Raw genomic sequence first — 24975 nt, forward strand, 5'->3', positions numbered from 1 at the left:
TTTGCTTTACAGGTCGGAATGATGGGTCTATGTTGAGGCGATGCACCATGATCTTTGGGTCAATGCCAGACATGTCCTCGTGAGACCATACGAAGACGTCTGAGTTAGACCTGAGGAAATTGATCAGTTCTTCCCTGTCAGTGGCCCCCAGCTTGGTTCCTATGCTTACTTGTTTTTCAAGGCTAAGTAAAGGAACAAGCTCGAGCTCTTCTGTTGGCGGGGAGAACTGCCTTTTGCCTTCCTTGGGCAGTCTGTCTCGGACCCATGCAGCTTGCCACGATTGGCTGCTCTTCCAGGGCGCATACGGCCGACCCTTTAAGCGCGGATGCATAGCATTCTCGTGAGGTCTTTTGCTCACCTCGGACCGTGCCCACTCCATTAGGGGTTGAGTACTTCAAGACTTGATGCAGTGTGGAGGGGACGGCCCGGAATGAGTGGATGATGGGTCTCCCGAAGATGGCGTTGTAGGTCGACTTGCCGTCGATTACCACGAACTCAGCCATCTGCGTTACCTGGGTAGCATCTTGTCCAATCGTGACTGGTAGATCGATACATCCTTCAGGGGAGACCGATTCTCCAGAGAATCCAACCAAAGGTGTTGGACTTTTCTTCAACTGAGACCTGGTCCACCCCAAGGCAAGATATGTTGGGAGCGGCAAGATGTTGGCAGAAGCGCCTTCATCTATCAACACTCTTCTGACCAGGACATGATCGATAAGAGGGGCGATCACCAGTGCATCATTGTGGGGCAAGTGGACCCCTTCCAGGTCGGCATCGCCGAAAGTGATGGAGCAAGTGGGCTTCTGCTACCTGATGATGCATACCTCGCGCCTGGCCTCGCGAGCTAGCTCATTCCTCTTGTTTCTCGGACTGGCCCCCACTCGGACCTCCAAAAATAGTGTTGATGACCGCAGATCGGTCCTCTCGTCGAGGCGGCATTCTTGAACACTTCCTCTCTTCTTTCTTTTCGACCGAGTTAGACCTCGGTTTTCCCACGAACTTTTTGAAGTAACCATCTTGAATGAGGTCTTCAATCTGACGCTTCAGCTCCCAGCAACTTGTCGTGTTATGGCCGTGATCACGATGAAAACGGCAGTATTTATCTTTGTTGCGCTTTTCTGGGTCTCCTCGGAGTTTCTCAGGTCGCTTGAGGAGCTTTTCCATCCCGCTCTCCTCGATGTTCGTGAGTATCTCGGAGATGGGGATGGTGGTTGGAGTATACCGTTCATAAGGTCGGCTCCGGCTGGGGCCGCTCTCCGACCTACAGTACTCTGTTCTGCTGGCGGAAGAGGACGATCCCTTGTCTCTAGATTTGGAATCAGTCTTCCTCTTCTCTTGGGTCAACTTCTTCTGGTCGATCTGCTTTTCAGGTCCGCCAGTTTTGGTTCGGAGGAGCTCTTGCCCATCAATGACTTTCTTCGCCTTTTGTAATACTTCGGCGAAGGTGGCTGGAGCCTTCTCTCCAAGTTTTATGGTTAGGGTCTCATCGGCCAGGCTAGTGAGGAAGTAGCACATGGCCGAATCATCAGAGCAGTGCACGACCTTTAGCTGCTCCTCCTAGAACCTTGTGACGTATTCTCTCAGCGTCTCTCCTTCCTTCTGTCTGATGATGGCGAGGTGAGTCGCTGTCTTTCTATCGTAATGGCGAGAAGAGAATTGGCTAATGAACTCTTTCCTCAGCTGGGAGTAGGTCGAGATTGACTTGGCCGGCAGTCTCCGGTACCACAGGCGCGCGCTGCTGGCGAGCGCGATCTGGAAGGCGCGGCATTTGATCGCATCTGTTGCCGCTTGAAAGTCCATGAGGCCCTCGAAGACCTCAACATAGTCCTTTGGGTCTTTAGACCCGTCATAGGGTTTCATGGTGGGAGTTTTGAACTTTGGAGGGATTGGGGTCTCCATAATATCCGAGGTGAATGGCGATTCTCCTAAGTCGCCATCGTCAAACGAGCTCTCCTTCTTCTCGCACCTAGCTTTAATTGCCTCGACCTACGCATCGAACCTGTGCTTCATCAGGTCGAACTCTTCCCTAGTGATCACAACTTCTGGTGTCAGAGGCTTGTATTTTGATTGAGCCTTTAGGTTCGAGTTCGAGAACTCTCGAGAGTAGGAAGGAGAGTCTTCCGGCTCCCGAGATGCTCTCTTCTTTTTTTTAGTTAAATGTTTTCTCAGATCGTTATGCCGCAAGCTGTAATCCACTCCTTCAACGTTGGAAATGGGCTCACGGTCGCCAGGTTGGATGGATGGAGCTCCCTTTTCACCAGGTACGCCCGGGGCCCTAGAGGGAGACGCAGTTCGGTTAGCACGCGTTGCCTCGGCGTACATTTCTTCCATTGTGCACAATCGATGGCGCATATCATCCAACTCGCGCTGGAGAGTAGACAGAGCTTCAAGGTCTGCTGCCTGGTTGGCCCTTTGGGAGGTCTTTCTCGAGGTCCCTCCTCGGCCTCTGTTGGGTTTTGAGGGTTTCGGATGAGCAGGGGGTAACTCTTGGTTCGCATGGCGGGCAGATCTACGCGGCAAATCTCCCTCTTGCCCTGCTCGGACCTGGTCCTCGACTATTCTTGCGTCGAGGTCTCGCTGAGTGCCATTATCAGCGTTCACACCCCTCCGTTCTGTCGTATTAGCAGAGCTTGCCGGATGCACCATCGTTGCGTGTATTTTCTAGATCGGGATGACTTAGGATGTCCTTCCCCACAGACGGCGCCAAATGTTTATGCAGGAATTTGCACAACGGTTCTGCACGAATCGAGCTCACTCCCAGTCTCCGGTTCCGACCTGAACACTAGAGTGGACCTGCACAAGAGGGTAATCACTCTGACGCTCAAGTCAGTATAGATCAGACTCCTTATTTAGTTCGAGGTGAGATTCGATACCTGAGCGGGAAATGAAGCCCTCTATTTATAGGTGACGGATTCGACAGCACACACGACCAGCGGTTACATGTCTTTTCTCATATCGGACATGTCAGGTTCCGAGCAGGTCGGTCCCCAGTCAGGTCGAACCTTGGTGTCCATACTTCATCTTTTATAACGGGCAAACCCGGTCTCCTCGGCGGGGCCGAGGTGGACCTAAGCAATCCTTTTCATTTAATTTCTTCAAACACTAATAAGGGTCCTCCACGTGTCTTGGATATGTTTACCCCCAAACACCCCGCCTTAAATAAGCGAAAATGCAAGGTTAACAATGGGGAGAGTCAAAATTGAAGAGAGGAAAAAAAGGAGGAAGATAACGGAGAAAAGGCTACGTTACAGTAGTTTTGACGAGTAAAACAGAATCAACATCAGTTTTATTAAAAAAAACTTTTTTTTTTAATTTAAACAAATCTTTTTATTTGAAACAAAATTCTTTACTTAAAATCAAATCTTATTTATTTATTTATTTTAATAATAAATCAAATTCTTTTAAAACAAAATCTATTTTTAAATTTAATTAAAACTTTACCTTAAAACTAATAATAAAGTAAAATATGTTATTTATTCCACCAAAGTAAAATAATATGGTCTTTATGCATGGCTAAACACATAGAAAATTAATTTCTATATTGGTGGTTAACATGAGGTTTGAACCAATTCCTTCTAAATCATTGTGATTTACGTGGGCTCTTTGGACCAATGAGCCAACCTATGATGGTTGCACCTAGGTGTACTACTCATAGCCACAATCTTGTATGCAAATGAATAATGGACCACGTTACATATTTGCTACTCTATATGCAAAGAATGAACGGATGATAGTATTCAAGGTAGGTTAAAAAAATAATAATTATTATAAAATATCGCCCCACGTCTCATTTTCACATGTGTGCTTTTCTTTAGTATAAAACAAAATAACATTATTAGGGATCAAAATGAGGTAGCATTATTAGTGCACAATCTATCACGAGTAATAAAATGGAAGTATTCCGAAATCGTCCCTCAAAGGATTGGAAGTTTTCTTTAAAAACCAAATGAATTAGTGGGAAATATTGGTTTGAGGTTTTGTAATTACTTAAGAACGAAAATCCAGCCCTTCGACTCCAACTTATAATTAAAAAAGTCACGAGATACAATACCAAGCACTAGGCACACTCCTTCTAAATTGGATGGTTCCGCTTCATAATCTATTTATGTAAAAAATATTTCAACATTTTAAATTCATTACTAATATGTCTATTAATAACCGGTCATAATTTGATTATAACCATCTCCAACAAAGGACAAGTTCCTATATCTAAGTTACTTAACGGATTCTTTTATGTTGTCTAAAGATTTCTTCTTGTAATTATTCATTGGAATGGCATATTTTACTACCCGTCCTTTGCAGTATCAAGTAATTACATTAACTTCTTAATTTGTCAAATTCAATTGTTAAATGTAGAAATCAATTCAAATGAAGGAAAATGTGTTGCCTTAAACTTGCTAACGTGTTCTTTAAAAAAGAAAAAAAATTAAGTCTCCATGAAAGGGCTAGAACGGAAAATTTAGCTAATGATAAAATTATTAAAATTGAATTAAATAATTAAGAACAAAACTCAATGAAATCATATTGGAATCTAAGGCAAAAGTCAGTGCTGGAAAACAAGAAATTGTAACCTGAATGAATTTTACCTTTCTCGTTCAATTTCACAAGAATGTATTGTTACGAAACCCTTGCAAATGCAAATAACTCACAAATAAAGACTAAAAAGAGTTATGTATCTTTTTTTTTTTTCTGGACTTCCACTCAAATATTTTTGGCCCCAACAAATCGTTTAGGTGCGATGGCCATAATACTTTGATACAGACCGAGCAACAGTCATCTATTGATGACCATCAGTAAATTTTTGAAGTGAGATAGCCTTTCACAATATACCACCATTAATGGAAAACGATGAGCGAGGAGGTTAAGGTTAGTAGTTTGCGTCCATGCCTCAGCTATTATACTTTCTCTGTCTTTCTTGTCCCTTTTATTTCTCTGCTGCCCTTTTTCTCTCTCCCTCTCCACCTAGAAATCAGTAGTTTGTGTGTCCATGCCTTAGCTGTTACCATGTTCATATATGATTAAGTTTAGTTTAATCCATCTGCTTAAGATTTTGGATTCATGGGTGATTGTCACGCCATTAAAGTTACTAAAATATAAAAACTACGGACCCACATGGTTATATAAAAGCAAACTTGATAGAGATTTAAGATGAGATGATTGGAAAGATAGAGATACAATAATTAAACATAGAGAATTGAAGAGGGTAACATGTAGAAGGTCACGAAACCTTTTTATTTGTTGGTGGCGAGTAGTAGGCAGAACAATGATTGGTTAATTGTGGTAGATCTTTAAAGACGTAAGTTCTCTGTGGCTCTCCCATGGCTTGTCATACACGATGACCTCATAGTTTAGATTTAGACTGCCGCGTTTCGTGTACAATATGAGCTTGTAGTTAGTTCCAGCCACCACCTGTTCCTCCCCACTCACCACTTTCTTGAATACAAGTGGTGTAGGATTCGGGTTTTTCCTGTTGTACTCAATGCATGCATACCTTCCGATTTCAGAAATGTATGGGTCACTCAAATTTTTGATCGGCTGATAGCCGCCTAAAAATACGAAGGGATTGAAAGACGTAAGGTTTCTGTAGCTCTCCCATGGCTTGTCATACACGATGACCTCATAGTTATGAATTTGTTTGTTGATGGTGACATTTAATATGAGCTTGTAGTTAGTTCCACTCACCACCTGCCGCTCCCCACTCACCACTTTCTGGTATACATAGGGCGTAGAGGAATGCCCTTGTCTCCTGTTGTACTCAATACATGCATACCTTGCGATTTCTTGAATGTATGGGGCATTCACATCGTCGATCGGCTCATAGGTGCCGACTGCATGAGGGGACGGTGGCGCAGCTGCAGCTGCTGCCATTGCTGGAAGCAGGACAGCCAAAAACAGAGGAAACAAAAACAATTTCATTGTTACTCTTACTAATACTAACCTCTTTTGTTTCTTGAACAAAGTGGGAGTATATCGGCAGCTTATTTATACAACATTTCCAACGAGTTTCAAAGTTCTAATTTTCATATTTATTTCTAAACAGATATTACTATAAATTGTTTACAGCCACTCAAATAATGCTCGTGAGTGCCAAGCTGGCCTATCCAAAAAAGGGAATTTAAAAACGTGTTCATGTAAAGCTGGCTGGTGGGGTTCCCGAAAACAACAGCTTTCTTTAATTACTATTTGAATCTTCCTTCACAGTCCTTTTTGCGTATATTTTTACTACCACTTAACACCGTTAAAATTTACATTACAATTTTATGATTTGCAGAGAATGTATCAATTTCCTGTTAATTAATTAGGTATAGCGGCCAGATCATACTTCGAAAAGAGTAAAATTATAACTTTCTAACATTCATATATAATATTTTTCAATGGTAAGGGGGTGAATTCCACCATGGTTAAATTTGGGGGATTAGGAGCGTGTGCAATTTTAGGAGTGGTTTATCCACTACCCTGCGTGTACTACTAAACACATAGAAAATTAATTCCCATGTAGGTGGTCATTATGAGTTTGAACTCATTCCATCTAAATCCTTGTGATTTACATTCGGCTTATGGACTAATGAACCAACCTATGATGGTTGCTCTACGTGTACTACTTGTGTATGCAAAGAAAAATCAGACAGTAGGATTCAAGGTAGGTTTTTAGAAAAAGAAAAAAATAAAAAAGAATAAGAGAAAGAAAATCGACTCACGTCTCAATTTCCACATATGGCCTTTTATTCAGTATGAAACAAAATAGTATTATTAGAAATGAAAATAAGTTCATGGACCATTTTTCAAATTTCAAAGACTAAAATGTCATTTTTTAAACTTTAATTTTAGCTAGGGACCAAAAAGTATATTTTTATCTTGTAATATTTAATCACGATGCATTCAATGGTTAAATTTTTTAAATGATCAAAAATATGATTCCATGCAAATATTGTGAGATGCATTGAATGGCTAAATGAAAGTAACTAAGGTCTCGTTTGATAACTATTTCTGTTTTTTGTTTTTTGTGTTTTTGTTTTTGGTTTCCTATTTTTTAAAAACAAAAACCATATATATGTATGATAACCATTTTTTGTTAAACCAAACATGTTTGGTAACTGTTTTTAGTTTTCTGTTCTTAAAAAGTTAGAGAGAAAAAATTTCAAAAAAATATTAAATTTTGAGAGAGATAATGAAACTGATCTGTTAGAATAAAAAATAAGAAAATAAAAATACATAAAGATGAAAAATTCAGAGAGAGACAAATAATAATAAGTATTCAAAATATGAAAATTTGAAAGAAAAAATTTTAAAGTGAGAAAGAATTTGGTTAGAGATACGTATGAGATAATTGAGTATTAGAAGAACAAATTAGATTTTGAAAAAAAAAATTAGTTTTTGAAAACTACTTTTTCTTTGTTTTTAAAATATATCTAGGATTTCAAAATAGTTTTTGAAAAACCAAAAACACAAAATTGAATTGGTTACCAAACAATCTTGTTCTTAAAAAACTAAAAACAAAAAACTGAAAACGAAATGGTTATCAAAGCACTTAGTAAGTAAGAGTAAGTTGTACTAAATAGAAGAACTAAGCAAAAAAAAAAATTCTTTGGAAGAGAAGATGCTGGTGTTTATATAGGCTAATGGAGACCAGTTGAAAAGATTAAAGGTGTGTTTGGGAGTAATTTAAAAAAAAGAGATTTTAATATAATTGATTTTCCAAAATCACCCTCTAAGTGATAGCTTAAAAATCAATTTTAAGTGATTTTAAACTTTCTTAAATCAATTTTCTAATTTGTCAAACATCACTAATAGAAAGGGAAGTGATTTTGACAATGGTAAAAGTGATTTTATCATGACCAAAATCACTCCCAAATACACCCTAACTTGCGCTAGGGATCTAGTTTTTCTCTCGATGTTGGTTAAAAAAAGGTCGGTGGAATTTCATTATTACTATACTGAGCTTTTATTTCGGGAAGAAAGTGAGTATATAGGTAGCTTGAGCTTATTTATACAACTTCCACTGGATGTTGACCATGGCACAATGTAATGACGATGGCCTTTTATGGTTCAACCCCTAGACTTGATCAAAATTACACAAAATAATTAAAAAAAAACCCTATCTGCCCTTCTAAAATCAGAATGATTGTAAGTTAAATACAAAATTTCAAAATTAAGTTAGCTATTTAAACTATCTATAAAAATAGGTTTGATGTTGGTTGCGTCAAAAGTAAAAAAAATAAAAATCTTGGATGCAAATGTACGCAAATTAAGTGCCAACAGATGGATGGTATTAAACACTTTTACTTTTATCAGAAAGAATTATTCTGAAATAAACTTCAAACACCTGTTCACTACCATTTAACATCATTAAAATTGATGATATTAAAAAAAAAAAAAAGAAGAAAAGAAAATTAATGCCATTAGAATTTTGTAATTGGTAGGGCATCCATAAAATATATCCGTTTCCTATTAATTAAGTACAGAGCCAAAGTTCACTTAGAAAAGAGTAAAATTATACCTTTCTAACTTTTCATATATATAAACTTTCAATGTGTGGCTCTTAGAAAAGAGTAAAATTATATCTTTGTAACTCTTCATATGTATAAACTTTCAATCGTAACAAGGCGAATTCGACCATAGTTAAGTTTGAGTAGATTAGGGGTGTGTGTGATTTTATGTACTACTAAACACATAAAATTAATTAATTCTTAGACAGGTGGTCATTGTGAATTTGAACATTTTCCTTCTAAATCCTTGTGATTTACGTTGGGTCTATAGACTACTTCTAATAAATTTTTATTAGAAGAAAAGTTATTAGTAATATAAATGAAAAAAAATAATAAAAGTATTAAACAATTAATCAAAAAAGTTATGAGTCTCGATCGAGGAGTAAAAGTTGTAAAAAAAAACTATAATAAATATGTGGGGCCTATAAATAATGAATGAGATTGAGATTGAGGTGATTACAAAGTTTGAAGTGATTACATGTGTTTAGTTGATTACAAAGTTTGAGGTGAGATACTCACCATTTGATTCAATTCATACAATTTTTGCGAACACCGAGAAATAAAAAAATTAATTCTCATTCCCTTGAAGTAACATGTCTTGAGTAAAAAAATAATTAATAAGTTTCTTAAAAGCAGAGGGATCGTTTTGCAAAGAACACAAGAAAGAAACATTTAGAGTGATTTTGACATGTCATTGTTAAAATCACTTCCCCTTTCATTAATCATGTTATTAATATCAGATGGTGATTTTGAAAATCAATTATAATTAAATCTCTTTTTTTTTAAATCATTAATTCTACCGTCACTCTCAAACTGACTCTTTAAGAATGAGTTTGATTGGTGCTTTGAAATCATGAATATGGAAACAAGGGATTCTCCTCTGTCAACTTTTTATCTTCATTGTGGCCTCCCAATTACAAAGGAACCAAAGCCAAAGTTTGTAATTATTTGTTCAAATCAATCAATCAACTTCGAAGTTTCAATTTTTTTTTCATTTCATTTTTTTTTTACTTTTTTTAAAAAAATTATTTTATATTGTAACATACATTAATATTAGAGATTTCTTTAGGTGTAGTTACTCTATCAATATAGAATATTAATATATTTACAAGAAAATACAATTGTGAATATGAAAAGATTAAGTAGAAAAAAAGATATAAAAACTGATCGAGTCTAAAGAACGTGATTTCGATAAATTTATTATTGAAACTAAAAGTAACAAAAACGATAAAATGATTGGTATAGATAAATCGAAAATGATTGGTATAGATTCGATTTTCTCATATACATATATTACTTATATAATATTATTGTTTCAGGTCAACTATATTACAATCAGGATGGAATAGAAAACATTGTCTATTAAAATAATATATAAACGAATTTAGATTCTTTTATATTTTAATACATAATTTTACACCTCAAAAGATTTTGCATAACAAAAAGTAAAAGAAAATTAAATTCAATTTTAAACGATATATTTTATATTATGACCTCATTATGAAAAGAAGTTCATTAGAAACAAGAGTTATATTTTATTTATTCACTATTTTCAAGTACGTGTATAGGAGCAGGATTCAAAAATAGAATTTGGATTTGAGAATTTTTTGAATTAAATATATTATCATATTTCGCATTATAAAATTTAAAATATTACACAACTTATTATACAATATATTATAATTTATAATATTGTTTCTTATTTTTATAAAAAACTAAAATGACTTCATAGTATAATTTCATACAATAAATCTTCACTTTATAATATATATCCAGCCCTTCATATATATATATATAAGTATTCGATGGTAAAAAGGAGATTCCACCATGGTTAAGTCTGGGGAGATTAGGAGTGTGTGCAATTGTGGGAGTCGTTTATGCATGGCTAAAAATATAGAAAATTAATTTCTATGTAGGTGGTTAACATGGAGTTTGAATCAATTCTTACGATTTACCTAAATCTTTTGGATCAATGAGCCAACCTATGATGGTTGACCTAGGTGTACTACTCATAGTCACGATCTTGTATGCAAACCAATAATATGGGACCATGTTACATATTCGCTACTCTGTATGCAAAGAATGAATAGATTATACTATTCAAGGTAGGATTGTAAAAAAAAAATAATAATAACAATAATAATAAAATATAGTCTCACGTCTCATTTTCACATGTGGTATTTTCTTTAGTGTAAAACAAAGTAGCATTTTTAGGGATCAAAATGAGGTAGCATTATTAGAGTGCAACTACAAACTCATCCTGAGTAATAAAATGGAAGTATTCCAAGATCCTCGTTCCTCAAGAGTTGGAGGTTTTCTTTAAAAAACCAAATAAATTAATGAAATGTTCGACGTGCAATTGATTTTATGAATGAAATGAGTGAGAAATATTGGTTTGAGTTTTCGTAATTACTTAAGAATGAAAATCCAGCCCTTATACTTCAACTTATTACTAAAAAAGTCACCAGACACTAGGCGCACTCACTCTCGATAGGATGACTATTCTGCTTCTTAACCTACTTATTTTATAAAGATCTCGACGTTTTAAGTCCATTACTAATATGTAAGTTCCTATATCTAGGTTACCTGACAGATTCTTTATGTCCGAAAATTTCTTAAGATTAAATTTATATATGATATTAATATATGATTAAATTTAACTTAACTCATCCAATTAAGATTTTGGGTTAGTGTAAAAACTACAAACCCTTAATTGAGTTGGAAAACATATATAAAAGGGTTCAACACATGGTTATACGAAAAGCAAACTCAACAAAGATTTAAGATGAGATGCGATGTGTTATACAAAAATCAAACTCAACAGAGATCTAAGATGAGATACTTGGAAAGATAGAGATACAGTAAACATAGAGAATTGAGGAGGGAAGCCTGGAGAAGGTCATGAATGGAGGCTTAAAGGTGTACAATGATTCAAAATGGTGAATGGGTTTAGATGACATGGAAAGACATAAGGTCTCTGTAGCTCTTCAATGGCTGGTCATTCACAATGTCCTCATATTTGGGAATTAACCCCGCTTTTGATGTATAATATGAGCTTGTAGTTGTCTGCAAGTGACACCATCTCTATTTTCCCACTCACCCCTCCCTTGAATACAAATGGTGTAGAGGCCGCACTCAGGTGTCTCTTGTACGCCTTGATCACTGCCCACCTTCCGATTTCGAAAATATATGGGCACTACAGCAATTATCACCTTCAATGTCAGTTGGTAGTTTGTACACAATGTCGGTTTTAAAAATGCGGATCTATATCGGTTTTGAAAATGCATATCTATAATGTCGGTTGTGAACCGACATTAAAGATGTAGTTACGATGTCGGTTCCCAGATGACATCATATTTCAAAACATAACGAAATAAAAAATAAGAAGGCATTGAGCTACGATGTCGGTAACCGACATCGTATGTCAGGAAAAGAATTAAAATGTAGTGGCTATAATGTCGGTTTGGAGAAAAACAAAAAAGGCCACTGATTTGAAAAATGCGACTCATTTAATGTCGTTTAGGAACCAACATTAAAAAGTCTTACAATATCGGTTCTGATCCGACATTGAAAATCAATAAATAAATAAAAGAAAAATAAAAAAGCATCAAGCGTCAAAACGACGTCGCTTTACTAATTAACAAAAGAGTGTCGTTTTGTTAGAGGCGTCAAACAATGTCGTTTCGCATTAAAGGAAACGACGTTGTTTCCATAGGTGCAAAACATGCGTTTCGCTGTAGTGAAACGACGTCGTTTCCTTTAATGCAAAATGGCGTTGTTTCGTTTTAACTTTAAAACAGACGTTGCAACGACGTCATTTTGGACTCGTCCAAAATGACGTTGTTTTGGGTCCAGCCTCTTTCTTCCTCTTTTTTATTCCCCCATGCAGCAGCAGACCCATTCCAGCCCTAATTTTTTCCCAAGTTCATCGTTTTCTCCTTCTACCTCCTCCCTTGAGCCCCAATTTCGACCCTACAAAGGTCCCACTTCACGAAAAGGGTTTTGTCATATTCGAAAGTATCATTATTCTACTACCCACTTGGCATACAAGAGGTATGTGTTTACAGCCCTCTTTTTTATGTTTATGGTCAATTTTCTCTACTTTTTATGTACTCGATTGTATCGATTTTGATCTTTCATTGCGATTAAAGATTATTTTAGGTTCAATCTTGTTATACTTTGGTGGCTTTCATGTTCGATTTTGTTATATTTTGTGATTTTTATGTTTGATTTTATTGTAATTTGTGGCTTTTTATGTTATCCTTGTATGTGTGAAACTGTATAAGAACAAAAAATTAATTAAACACTATTGTAAAGTACATGGTTAATTACCAAATTACTATACAAATGTAACAATAATAGAACATATAGTTCAAATAAAGTTTCTTAACAATATAAATTAAGTAGGTGATGTCGTTTGCATCAATATTTTGTAGGATAGCACAATCTCTACATGTACCGATGAACCCACCTGCCCTAAAGATGAAAAAGAATCATTGTATTTATAACTTTTAAAAATATGTAGAGCAGATTGACACAAATGTGAAATTATAATGATAAAAGGTATAATTTAATAGTCTTTCTTTTGGATTGGATTGTTATGATATCTTGTTCTTCAACAATGACTTTCCTCATTTCATTATGAATTATTTCTGAGTTATAATTATAAAAAATTAAAGGGAAAGCTTATCAGAGAAAAAGTGTATTAAAAGGATATTGATAGGTGCTGATTTAGATGAAGTACATTGCACCAACAAGCAAACGTGATTTATTTTCAATATTTTCAAGAAAGTATACATCTTATGAAATATCTTTTATTTAATATAGAATGTTTTTTTGTTTTTTTTTCTTTTTTTAGATAATATATCTTGTTTAGTGTGTTCTTTATGGATAAGTTGTGGACGAACAAAGATAGAATGTCGGAGAAATATAGTATGAGTGTTGAGAACTTTATTCAAAATGAACTACGACATTCAAAGGGATCAAACTCCACATGGGCCACTCAAATTTTTTATGGCCTCTGTCTCATAGAGGCCGATTAAATGAGGGGACGGCGCGGCTGCGGCTGCAGAGGCAGAACTGAGACTGGGAGCGCAGCTGCCACCATTGCTGGAAGCAGGACAACAAAAAACAGAGCACTTGAAAAAGATTTCATTGTTACTCTTACTAATACTAACCTCTTTTATTTGGTGAACAAGAGTGGGAGTATCTTCAGCTTATTTATACAACTTCCATTGGTTTTTTACGGTTCAGTCCCTAGACTTTGATAAAAATTACACAAAGACAAATCCATCTACCCCTAGCAACCCTTATCAAATCAGAACAATTGTTTACAGCCACTCAAATAATACTTGTGAGTGCGAAGCCTAGATATCCAAAAATGAGGGAATTTAAAACGTGTTCATGGCTGGTGGGGTTCCCGAAAACAACGGCTTTAAATTATATATTTGAATCTACTGGCAAATTCAAATATTTTTCTTTTAACAAATATATAATTTAATTATATATTCCACCCGTCGCAATGTCATTGCAACGCGAAGCAGCCGACGTCATCCTCTAAAAGGTGAGTTTGGAGTCGACATCAATTATCTACGAGGTGTGATTAGTCACCTATTTAAAAAACTCGATTTGCGAAAAACAATTTTTTGGTTCGGGAGTCGACTGAGTGTAGGGGAGGTGTTAACACCCTATGACACCCATTCTGAAACATTACCATATTTTGTCAAAAATTATCCAATTGTTTTATTTGGTCAAAAAAAAATATTTTTGTGTTTTGATTGAAATGTCTCACGTTATATTAATTAACATTTTGTTAAAAGATATGAATTAATAGGTATGAGTGACCTTACTTGTGTCATGTATATTAAAACCCAAACATCTTACCGCTATGATAACGCCCTAAAATGCAAACATTATTTTCTTCTTAAAAAACAAAACTTTTAATTTATTTTTTAAAACTAAAAAAAAAAAACTTACTAATTTTGTTAAATTAAAAAAAACTTTTTATTTATTTCAAAATTAAATAAATTCTTTAAAAGAATAACTTTTATTTTAAAATTTAACAAAATAAGATCAAATTTACTTAAAACAAATTGTATTTGCTAAAAACTCATTTTCTTGGCTAAGATTCTTTCTAAACCATAACCACCAAATTTCTTTAAAATAAATTTTAAAACATCGTCGGAGTTTGTGGTGCGTTGCTATCGTCTGTAGAGTTGCTGCCGGGATTGCCACAGGGATGGGTCGCTGGAGTTTATTATAGAAAGAGAAGAGGGAGGGGTGAAAGGTCCAAGATGAAGAAGAAGGTGACTTTTTTAAGAGGGAGAAAGAAACTGAGTTTCTAATAGGCCTACTATTATGCTCTTTCTTTTTTGTACGTGTGCACTGTGTCCTCTATGTTGTGAAACCTTCTCTTAAATATTGAAAAAAATCAACGATCACCTATGCTAAAGAAAGTAAATTAGAGAAAGGAAAAGATGAAAAGAAATAAGTGTCATGTTAGTGGGCTTTGACGAGGAAAAAGGGGAAACAAAACCAAATTTAAAATTTTTTTAAAACAAAATTATTTACTTAAAATCAAATCAAATCATTTTTATTTATTTTTATTTTAATAATAAGTCAAATTCTTTAAAACAAAATCTATTTTTAATTTAATTAAAACTTTACCTTAAAAATCATAATAAAGTAAACTTTAGTTTTTTTCTTTCTCTTTTTTTTTTTAACGAAAACAATTAAAATAAAGAATAAAGAATAATTAAAATTTAATCGGGCCAAATACGGTGTCTACACCACCGTTGTTATGTTTGGAGAGATTAAAAGTGTGCGATTTTGGGAGTGGTTTATCCACGGTCTTGCATGTACTACTAAACACATAAAATTATTTATCCTAGGTAAGTGCCCATTATGGATTTAAACCAATTCCCTCTAAATCTTGTGATTTAGGTTGCACCTTTGGACTGATGAACCAAACCATGATGGTTGCTTTACGTGTACTACTTGTAGCCACGATTTTGTATGCAAATGAATAGGGGCCACGTTACATGATTCAAAAAACATTCCTAAGAAAAAAAAATTGCCTCATGTCTCAATTCTCGCATGGTGTCTTTTCTTTAGTGTAAAACAAAATAGTATTATTAGGGATCAAAATTAGTTCATGGACCATTACAAAGGTTTTCTCAAATTTGAAAGACTAAAATCTCATTTTTGAAATTGAACCTGGAATAGGAGGCTGTGAAATGGTTCAGCATATTAACATTTCAATGATAACAAAAATAAATTACTAAACAAATAGGTTAGTCATGTTAGACTTGATCAAAACAACAAACACTTTCACTTAAAAGTAATAGATTTATAGTCTAAAAAAAAAATCATAAATAAAGTGCTTTACCAAAAAGCATTTATAGTATATATTTGATACATAAAGCAGGTGAATTCCAACAATTCAATTTTTTTTTTCTTTTTGTTTTTCAAAAACCATGTTGAAATTCTATGTAAATTTCAAAAACAGGTTTTGTTTTTCAAAATCGGATTTTTTCTTCTAATACTTAACTTTTTTTTCTTTCTCATATTTATCTCTAAAAAATTTATTTCTCACTTAAAACTTTTTTATTTCTAAATTTCTCTCTACAAACTTTATTTTTTTCTCTCTAAAATTTTCATATTTTGAATATTTATTATTATTTGTCTCTCTCCAAATTTGTGTGTATTTTTGTTTTTTTTTCTAACAGACCACTTTCACTTCTCTCCCTCAAAATTTAATATTTTTCCTAATTTTTTTCTCTATAAAATTTCATCTTTTATAATTTTTCTCTCTTGTAATCTATTTTTTCCTCTGAAAATTATATTTTATTTTCTCGTTCAATTTTTTTTCACGGTAACTTTTATTTATCTTTGTATTTATTTATTTTCTCTAAAAATCATATTTTGAATTTTGGTTTTATCTCTAAATTTGTTTCCATTGTAATTTTTTTCTTTCTTTATAAATTTTTTTTAACATATCATTTCCTCTCAACTTTATTTTTAATTTTTTCTAAAATTTTTCTCTTTTTGTTTTTAACTTTTCTTTCACTATTTTTTTCTAAATCTTTTTATTTATCTTTCAAAAATTTATCTTCCAAAAGTTTATTTACATCTCTCTAAACTTGTATTTTCATGTCTCTACATTGGGGGAAGACAAAAATTTCCGCTGTGTCGGGTCCCAAAAATAGGAAATGCCTGTCCCAACCTCGTCCCCGTCCCCGATTCCATTTTTGAAATAATTAATATATATTTATTACACTTTTTTTATACTTAAATTCTAAAAATAATTAAAAACAATTATAAAACCCATAATTTTTCTCGAGAACATCTCTCGGACCCAAGAACGAGGTGGAGACGGAAACTAAAAATTTTCACGAGCACGAGAATAAGGGAGAACATCCTCACTTGCACCCACACCATTATCATGTCTACTCTACATAAAATTTTATCTCTTTAATATGTATTTTCAATTTTCTAACTTAAAAAAAAAAACTAAAAATGGTTACAAAACATGTTTTTGTTTTCTGTTTTTTAAAAACAAAAAACAAAAAATGGTGGGTCCGATAACCATTTCGTTTTTGGTTTTTGGTTTTTAGTTTTTCAAAAAAACAGGATCGTTTGATAACCAATTCAATTTTATGTTTTTTGTTTTTCAAAAACCATTTTGCAGGTTTTTGTTTTTCAAAATCTCATTTCTTTTTCTAATACTTAACTTTTTTTTTCTTTCTCATATTTATCCCTAAAAAATTTATTTTTCACTCTAAATTCTTTTTAATTCTAAATTTCTCTCTACAAACTGTATTTTTTTCTCTTTAAAATTTTCATATTTTGAATATTTATTGTTATTTGTCTCTCTCGAACATTTTCTGTATATTTGTTTTTTTTTCTAACAGACTAGTTTCATTTCTCTCTAAAAAAATTAATATTTTTCCTAACTTTTTTATCTCGAAAATTTCATGTTTTATAACGTTTCTGTCTCTCCGGAATCTATTTTTTCTTCTATTAATTATATTTTATTTTCTCGTTCAATTTTCTTTCACTGTAACTTTTATTTATCTTTGTTTTTATTTATTTTATATAAAAATTATATTTTGAATGTTGTTTTATCTCTAAATTTGTTTCCACTATAATTTTTCTCTTTCTTTATTATTTATTTTTTTTAATATATCTTTTCCTCTAGACTTTATTTTTTTCTCCAAAATTTTTCTAAATATTTTTATTTATCTCTCTAAAATTTATCTTCCAAAAGTTTATTTACATATATATTTTCCTGTTTTTACATCATGGGAAGACAAAGATTTTTGTAGGGTTGGGTCCCAAAAATAGAAAATGCATGTCCCAACCCTGTCCCCGTCCCCGATTCCATTTTTTAAATAATTAATATATATTTATTGCACTTTTTTATATTTAAATTATAAAAATAATTAAAAACAATTATAAAACTGATAATTTTTCTCGAGAACATCTCTCGGATCCAAGAATGAGGTGGAGACGGAGACTAAAAATTTTCACGGGCCCGATAATGGGGGAGAGCATCTTCACTCGCACTCACACCATCTCTACTTACATAAATTTTTCTCTCTCTAATATGTATTTTCAATTTTTCAACTTTTTAAAAACAAAAACTAAAAATGGTTACCAAACATGTTTTGGTTTTTTGTTTTTTAAAAACAATAAAAAAATGGTTATTAAACATATATGATTTTTGTTTTTTAAAAACAGAAAACCAAAAACCAAAAATTAAAAACAAGAAAAACCAAAAACCAAAAAGTAAAATGGTTATCAAACGGGCCCTTAGCAAACATATATGGTTTTTGTTTTTTAAAAACAGAAAACCAGAAACCAAAAACTAAAAACAAGAAAAACCAAAAACCAAAAGCTAAAATGGTTATCAAAATGGCCCTCAATTTTTTTGTTTTTCAAAAACCATTTTAAATTCTATGTAAACTAAAAAATAGTAGTTTTTAAAAACAGATTTATGTTTTTCAAAATCTCATTTTTTCTTCTAATACTTAACTTTTTTTTCTTTAATATATTTATCTCTAACAAATTTCTTTTCAACTCTAAAATTTTTTTCTTAATAAATATTTCTCAAAAAAATTATTTTTCTCTCTCTAAAATTTTAATATTTTAAATATTTATTACTATTTTTCTCTCTCTCCAAAGTTTTTTTTATCTCTATGTATTTTTTTTGTTCATACAGATCACCTCATTTCTCTCTCTAAATATTTAATATTTTCTTAAATTTTTCTCTTTAAAATTTGTCTTTTATAACATTTATTTATCTTCCTAATCTATTTTTCATCTTGAGGTTATGTTTTCTTTTCTCGTTCAATTTTCTTTCCCTATAACTTTTATTTCTCTTTTATTTATTTATTTTTCTAACAAGTATATTTCGAACCTTGTTTTTATCTCTTTATTTTTCTCATTATAATTTCTTTTTCATTGTCAAATTTTTTTTCTTTCTAATTTCTTTTTTTTTTCTTTAACATAACTTTTCCTCTCAACTTTACTCTTTTTCTAAAAAAATTTCTCTTTTTGTCTTTAACTTTTATTTCACTAATTTTTTTTCCTAAATCTTTTTCTCTGTCTCTCTAAAATTTCTCTTTCAAAAGTTTATTTTCCTCTATCTAAACTTGTATTTTTATGTCTCTACTTTAGAGATGACAAAATTCCAGCAGGGTCGGGTCCCCCCTCCAAAAATAGGAAATTAATGTCCACACCCGGTCTCTGATCTATTTTTTAAATAATTAATATATATTTTGTTGACATATTTACTAAATTGTGAATAAAATATTAAATATTTTTAAAAACTAATTATTTATATTAGTAAATAATAATTCTAAAAATAATTAATATATATTGATTACACTTTTTATTTTTTAAATTATAAAAATAATTAAAATTAATTATAAAAGTGGTAATTTTTCTTGCGAATATCCCCGTCCCCAAATAAAGATTTTTTAACTTGGATCTCGATTCCCGGACCGAAGAACGAGGTGGAGATGGAGGACTAAAAATTTTCATGAGCACGAGAATGAGAGATGGCATCTTCACTCCGTCTCATACCATTGTCATCTCTACTCCATAGAATTTTCTTTCTCTAATATATATTTTCAATTTTCTTACTTTTTAAAAACAGAAAACTAAAAATGGTCACCAAACATGTTTGGTTTTCTATTTTTTAAAAACAAAAAACAAAAATCAGTTATAAAAAGTATATAGTTTTCCTCTTTTAAAAACAGAAAACATAAAAAAAAAACATAAAGATCAAAAACCAAAAATAGAAATCGTTATCAAACAGGCCATAAAATGTCACTTTTAAAACTTTATTGACCAAATAGATATTAAACTTTAATTTTACATACCAGAAGCATATTTTTATCAAGTAATATTTTATCAATATGATTCAATGCAAATATTTTGAGATGAATTCAATGGTTAATTAAAAGTAAGTAAGAGTAAACTGCACTAAATAGAAGAATTAAGCTAAAACAAAATGCTTTTGGAGAGAAAAAGCTAGTGTTTATATAGGCAAGGTTGGAAGTTGTTGTAGAAGTTGAAAAGATTTAAAGACCCCATAGAAATCCAAGCCTTTTGACTTGCCAATTATTAACGAAAAATCATCCACACATGCTAAGATCATGACAGGTGGTTCCAAAATAAGTTGTCAAAATGCATTAAAACCCGCATGTCATTAAAAGTTGCACTCGGGTTCTACAGTGGCCCTAAGTGCCTAGTGTTACAATCTCAACTGTTATCTTTGGATTGTACCCCATTAGTATGTCATCGAGGACGATGACAGTTTAAGTGGGGGAGAATGTCACAACCATACTAGTAGAGAGTAGGTTGTGATACCCACGTAGTGGACAAGTGGTGGCGACATGCATATGTCGCCCGTCAGGCCATGTTGAGGGCGGAGAGAGAAGTGTCGTGATGCGACCAAGGAGGATGGTGCATTACCTATCACACCCCATGGATGTACTCAAGAATACCTAGAGAAGGCATATGCAGAATGCAAGGCGAAGACGATGTCAGTGGTGTCGGTGACAAGCTCAGCGGGGGCTAGTTGGGGCCCCGTGCCATGACCTTGGAAGTAAGAGTTCCGCCTAGAGTTTGGACGAGCGGCTTTAGAGTTAGATACATATAAGTGAGATATGCAAGCACGCCAAGTTTCGTGTCAATCGGAGTTTAGACGTACGCTCTACGTTGGGGAGTGACTCCTTGCCACTTTGCACGTACACGCTTGCCAGACCAAGAATGCCTTAGAACCTTAGAGGGAGGCATGGTATCAGCTCTCCACCACCCCTGGGCCCTTAGCCTAAGTGAGCTACCCATGGCACATGCGTGTGTCATGGCGTGGGCGAGCGTTGCAAGACCAAGGTCTTGGGCGTCTTCCTTCGAGAATGGGAATCTCAAGGACAGTGTCGGGTGGCACGGGTGTGCCGGCGCCTCATCCCATGGGCTGGAGGTTGCACATAGGGGCCGTTATGCGGTACGGTATGCTCGAAAGACAAGGCACGGTCGCGGGAGTCGACGTGCCTCGATTATGTCTGGATGGATGGATGTCCGAAAAGCCCCGATCATAAATACAAGTCCATGGGTCGGTTCTCGGTATGCGTGCCCAAGAGTTCAGCGAAGCCCGATGACATCCCGATGCTCGGGGTGGCATCCTACAGTACCGGTGGGCACTCGGTAATCATTCCTTGTCCGGATCTCGGCAGGAACCATCCCGGTTGTACCCGATTGGCGTTTTAAGCTCGTTCTGACCCCGTTATAGGTCAGAACTCATCCCGGTAAGGTCCTGGCTCATTGTAGGAGCGGGACGGCCGAGTGGTCGAGAACCAAGATGGTTGGAAAAGTGAAATAAGCTGAGTCGAGGAAGAAAGAACCTCATCTAAGGTCCGACGAAGCCACAAAGGATGCAAAAAGTAGATTGGGGCTAGAGTTCCTCGTAAGGCTAGCCATGGTCAAGCTTAGATCATGGCACCGCGCGGTTGAAAAATGTACGACCGTGACACCTAGCTCTATTTTCTTCACAAGATTGTGTACTTTGTTATTTTTCGACCCGAATTGCTGCCAAAAGCTGCTATATAGATGTTTAGACTATGAATACATGATTATGCAAGGACACAAAACACCTCATTTGAATACACTTTTTACTTGATGTTAAACTAACATGATTTGATCCCATATGGCTACTCCATGTGGCTTCGTGAAATTATTAAAAGTGTTATTAATGTTCTAAGAAATATATGACTTTCTAGATGGAACTTTTGTCGATCCAGACAAAATCGTGGAACAAAGCTATTTATTGCGATGAAGAATAAAAAGTCAAGAGAAGTGCACCATCTCCTGACCTTTACTAACAAAAGTCAGGAGAGGTAAACTTCTACCGAAGTTTTTTAAAAAGGTCGAGAGAAGGTAACATCCTCAACGTTTGTTAAAAAGTGCGTAGCTCAGCAACTAAGCACACCCAAGTTTCCAATTTTCTTCCCACCTTTTTGAGAAAAAGTTGGGAGAATATTGGTAACTTGGGCGCCAATTTGCCATTGCTTCTCTCGACCTCCTCCTCTCGGGTAGTAGTTATTTTGTGAAAAAGATGGAAATTGAGACAAAGTAGAGAAGAGCAGTGAAATTTTATGTGTGTGTGTTGGTTGAGACGAAAGAAACGGGAAAGAAGACGAAAAATAGTGGAATAAAACTTTATTAGTTTTAGTTGCACCACTCTTTTTGCTTCAAATTTACGATTTCAACCACCTACACATAGGCCCTCTTTTCTCCTCTTTCTTTTTCTTTTTTATTAGTTATATTATAAGTTTCCTTCTAATTTTTTTTTCCTTCAGTCATATAGATAACTGTTATGGGAACAAAAACACAGAACGGACGAAGCAACAGAAGGGAAGTAAAGGACTAGGGAGAAGCGTGCAAGTAAGCGTCGAAGATCATTGGGCCAAGCCAACCACGGCCGACCAGCCCTCGGCGCCGAGAACTCACATTCGGTTGATCCCCTTGATTCTTGTGCAGTCCAATTTGATCCCCCGCCTAATTTAGACCCTCGATCCGATGTTAGCTCACGACGAAACACATGGCCCAGAAGTCCAAATCTCTAGGGTTCTTGTGTAAATCCTAGGAGACTTCTATAAATAGGTAGGCATGTAAGTCACACCCTAAAGATACGCCTAAATACCCTGCTCTCTACACTCGACTCCTCTGATACTAACTTAAGCATCGGAGCACGTGTGACTTGCCACACCGGTCCTAGTACTATTCTGTTTTGCAGGTCACGTCGATCTCTTTTATTCTAGAAGATTGATACGAATTTGGCAGAATCCTAGGAAACCAAATTTCTGCATCAACAATGGCCCTTAATCTTGCGAATGAGGAGAGACAAGTGGCATTTTCGCCATTACTTTTCTAACACTTTGTCTTGGATCCTTTGGCACAATGCATTTAGAATGTTGCTTAGGGTTCAAAAGTTATTAGGACTAATGTCTCCTAAGGCTAGGTACGGTGGTTTTCTTTTTCTAATTAGCTCAATTAGTCGAATTAATCAAACTCGAATATGCAATAAAATAAGATATGCTCGACAGTTAATTTTTTGTTAAGGATTGAGTATGTCTTCGTATTGCTTTAAATTTTTTGTCATTTTTTTTGTTTGAAAGATGGAAGTTTGAGAGTAAGCTTACGAGTGAGTTTGGAAATGCAACCAAATGATTAAGCTCAGTAGAAATGTGAGGCCAGCTTACCTATAACTTTCATTCCAATAATTCTTGTTAAAGAAGCATAAATGAAAACCTTCTCTTGTGTTGATCAGTTGTTATACCTGTGTTATCAATATTTGGTTCTTAAATTTTCAAAATCCTTAAACTTTTATATTCTCCTTCAATTCTTAATTTTTTTATCTATGATTTTTGGTTCTTCAATTTGTTCCAAAAGGTGGTTCAGAAAAAAGGGCTGCACATTTTGTGGGATATCTGTCTCCAGGTTTGATGTATTTTTCTGTTTCTAGAGTTTTTGAGTTCTTTTTTTTTATACTAAATTATTGTTAGTGGATTTTATTGATTTTTTGTTTTTGAAACTTATGGATTTGGTTTATGGGTCTCTGTGTTTTGGACTTTGGGAGGTTTACTCTAATTCCTAAAATTCTTGTAGGCATCTTCGAGGTATTTCAATACTCAAAATATCCTTATATCATTATTCTGGTTTTCCTGATGAATTTATGATGTTTGGTATGATTTTAATTCTTTCCAAATAACTTGTGCTGAATTTAGTCAACGAAGCTCGATATCAAGCCCATAGTTTAGATAGGTACAATATTTAGTTAAACACACATAGCTTGAAGGCTAGTTGGATAGTTGTGACGTGTCAAGTACGATTGTGTGTGGCTACCCTACTTATATATATGGTACCATTAAGCTTAATTAAGAGTGTGATGATGTTTGTTCTATTACTTCAATTGAGTTTATTGTGGTTATTATCGAGTTTGAGTTTAGCGAGGTAGATGTGTTCATAGTTGTTGTTATGACGTAGGCTTATAAGAATTAAGGGTTTTTCCAACTTTATTTTCCCGACGAACAAGAATAAGCCGAGTTTGACAATCATTTCATTTTTTAGGTTTTCTCACCTTTGATATGTTATAACTTTAAAATTTTCTAAAAAACATACCTCGAACTCTTTGGCCAAATTTCAAAAGGGTAAACAAGTTTTTGAAAGCTATTTATGGAGTTGTTTTATAATTTACCAGTTATCACACTACCCGTATTCTATAAGTTGACTCTAAATTTGGTATGTTTACCAACCAAAAACTCACAATACAAATACATGCATTGTATTAGGTCATAGTGGGGTTTTTGTCCTTAGTTTTATGACAAAGTTAATATAACTTTTTGTCCCATTCCTACAAGATTGAACTTTAAAATTTTTTCGTCCCTACTAGTAAGTTTATCTTGAAAAGTATACTCGCAAAATGAATAAAAATTAGATTAAGATCAGAGGTATATTTTCAAGAGAGTCTATAGAAGAAGTTTCACAATTTATAGAAGTTGCAAAAAGTCAAGTTAACGAGTTGGGAAAGACGAGATGTCTATGCATTGTCATAATGTAATGTGGCAACTATTGGATGTAGTGGAACAATTGTTCACGAATGGGATATCACCTACTTGTAGTCAATATGGGTACAACATGGAGAACTTTCGAACTTAAATCGATATGAAAGGGACACACATCTGCCCCATGAGGACTTAAGTAGAAAGTGTAATGTTATTAGATAAGAAGATGATGTGCTTGATATTCTAAACGATTTGAGAGGTCCATGAAGATGAATAAAACTTTGCCTATGAGATGCAGACACAGAGTCTTGAAAGTGACAATTCGAATGAGTTTGAGGACTTGATGAACGAAGAAATTAAAGAATTGTACCCTAGTTCTACAAAACTTCAATTAATGTTTTAACAAAACATCAATTCTA

At 34.1% G+C, this 24975-nt stretch overlaps 1 protein-coding gene across 1 annotated transcript; it reads right to left on the bottom strand.

Moving 5' to 3' along the window:
* Positions 1–5271: 5271 nt before the first annotated feature.
* LOC111016188 (multicystatin-like) lies at positions 5272–5868 on the bottom strand. Its single transcript, XM_022291484.1, has one exon. It carries the CDS (start codon positions 5866–5868, stop codon positions 5272–5274), a length of 597 nt encoding a protein of 198 aa, XP_022147176.1.
* Positions 5869–24975: the final 19107 nt, after the last annotated feature.

This window comes from Momordica charantia (assembly GCF_013281855.1).
Source record: "Momordica charantia cultivar OHB3-1 chromosome 3 unlocalized genomic scaffold, Mcharantia_2.0 BLBB01000003.1, whole genome shotgun sequence".
NCBI classification, from domain to species: domain Eukaryota; kingdom Viridiplantae; phylum Streptophyta; class Magnoliopsida; order Cucurbitales; family Cucurbitaceae; genus Momordica; species Momordica charantia.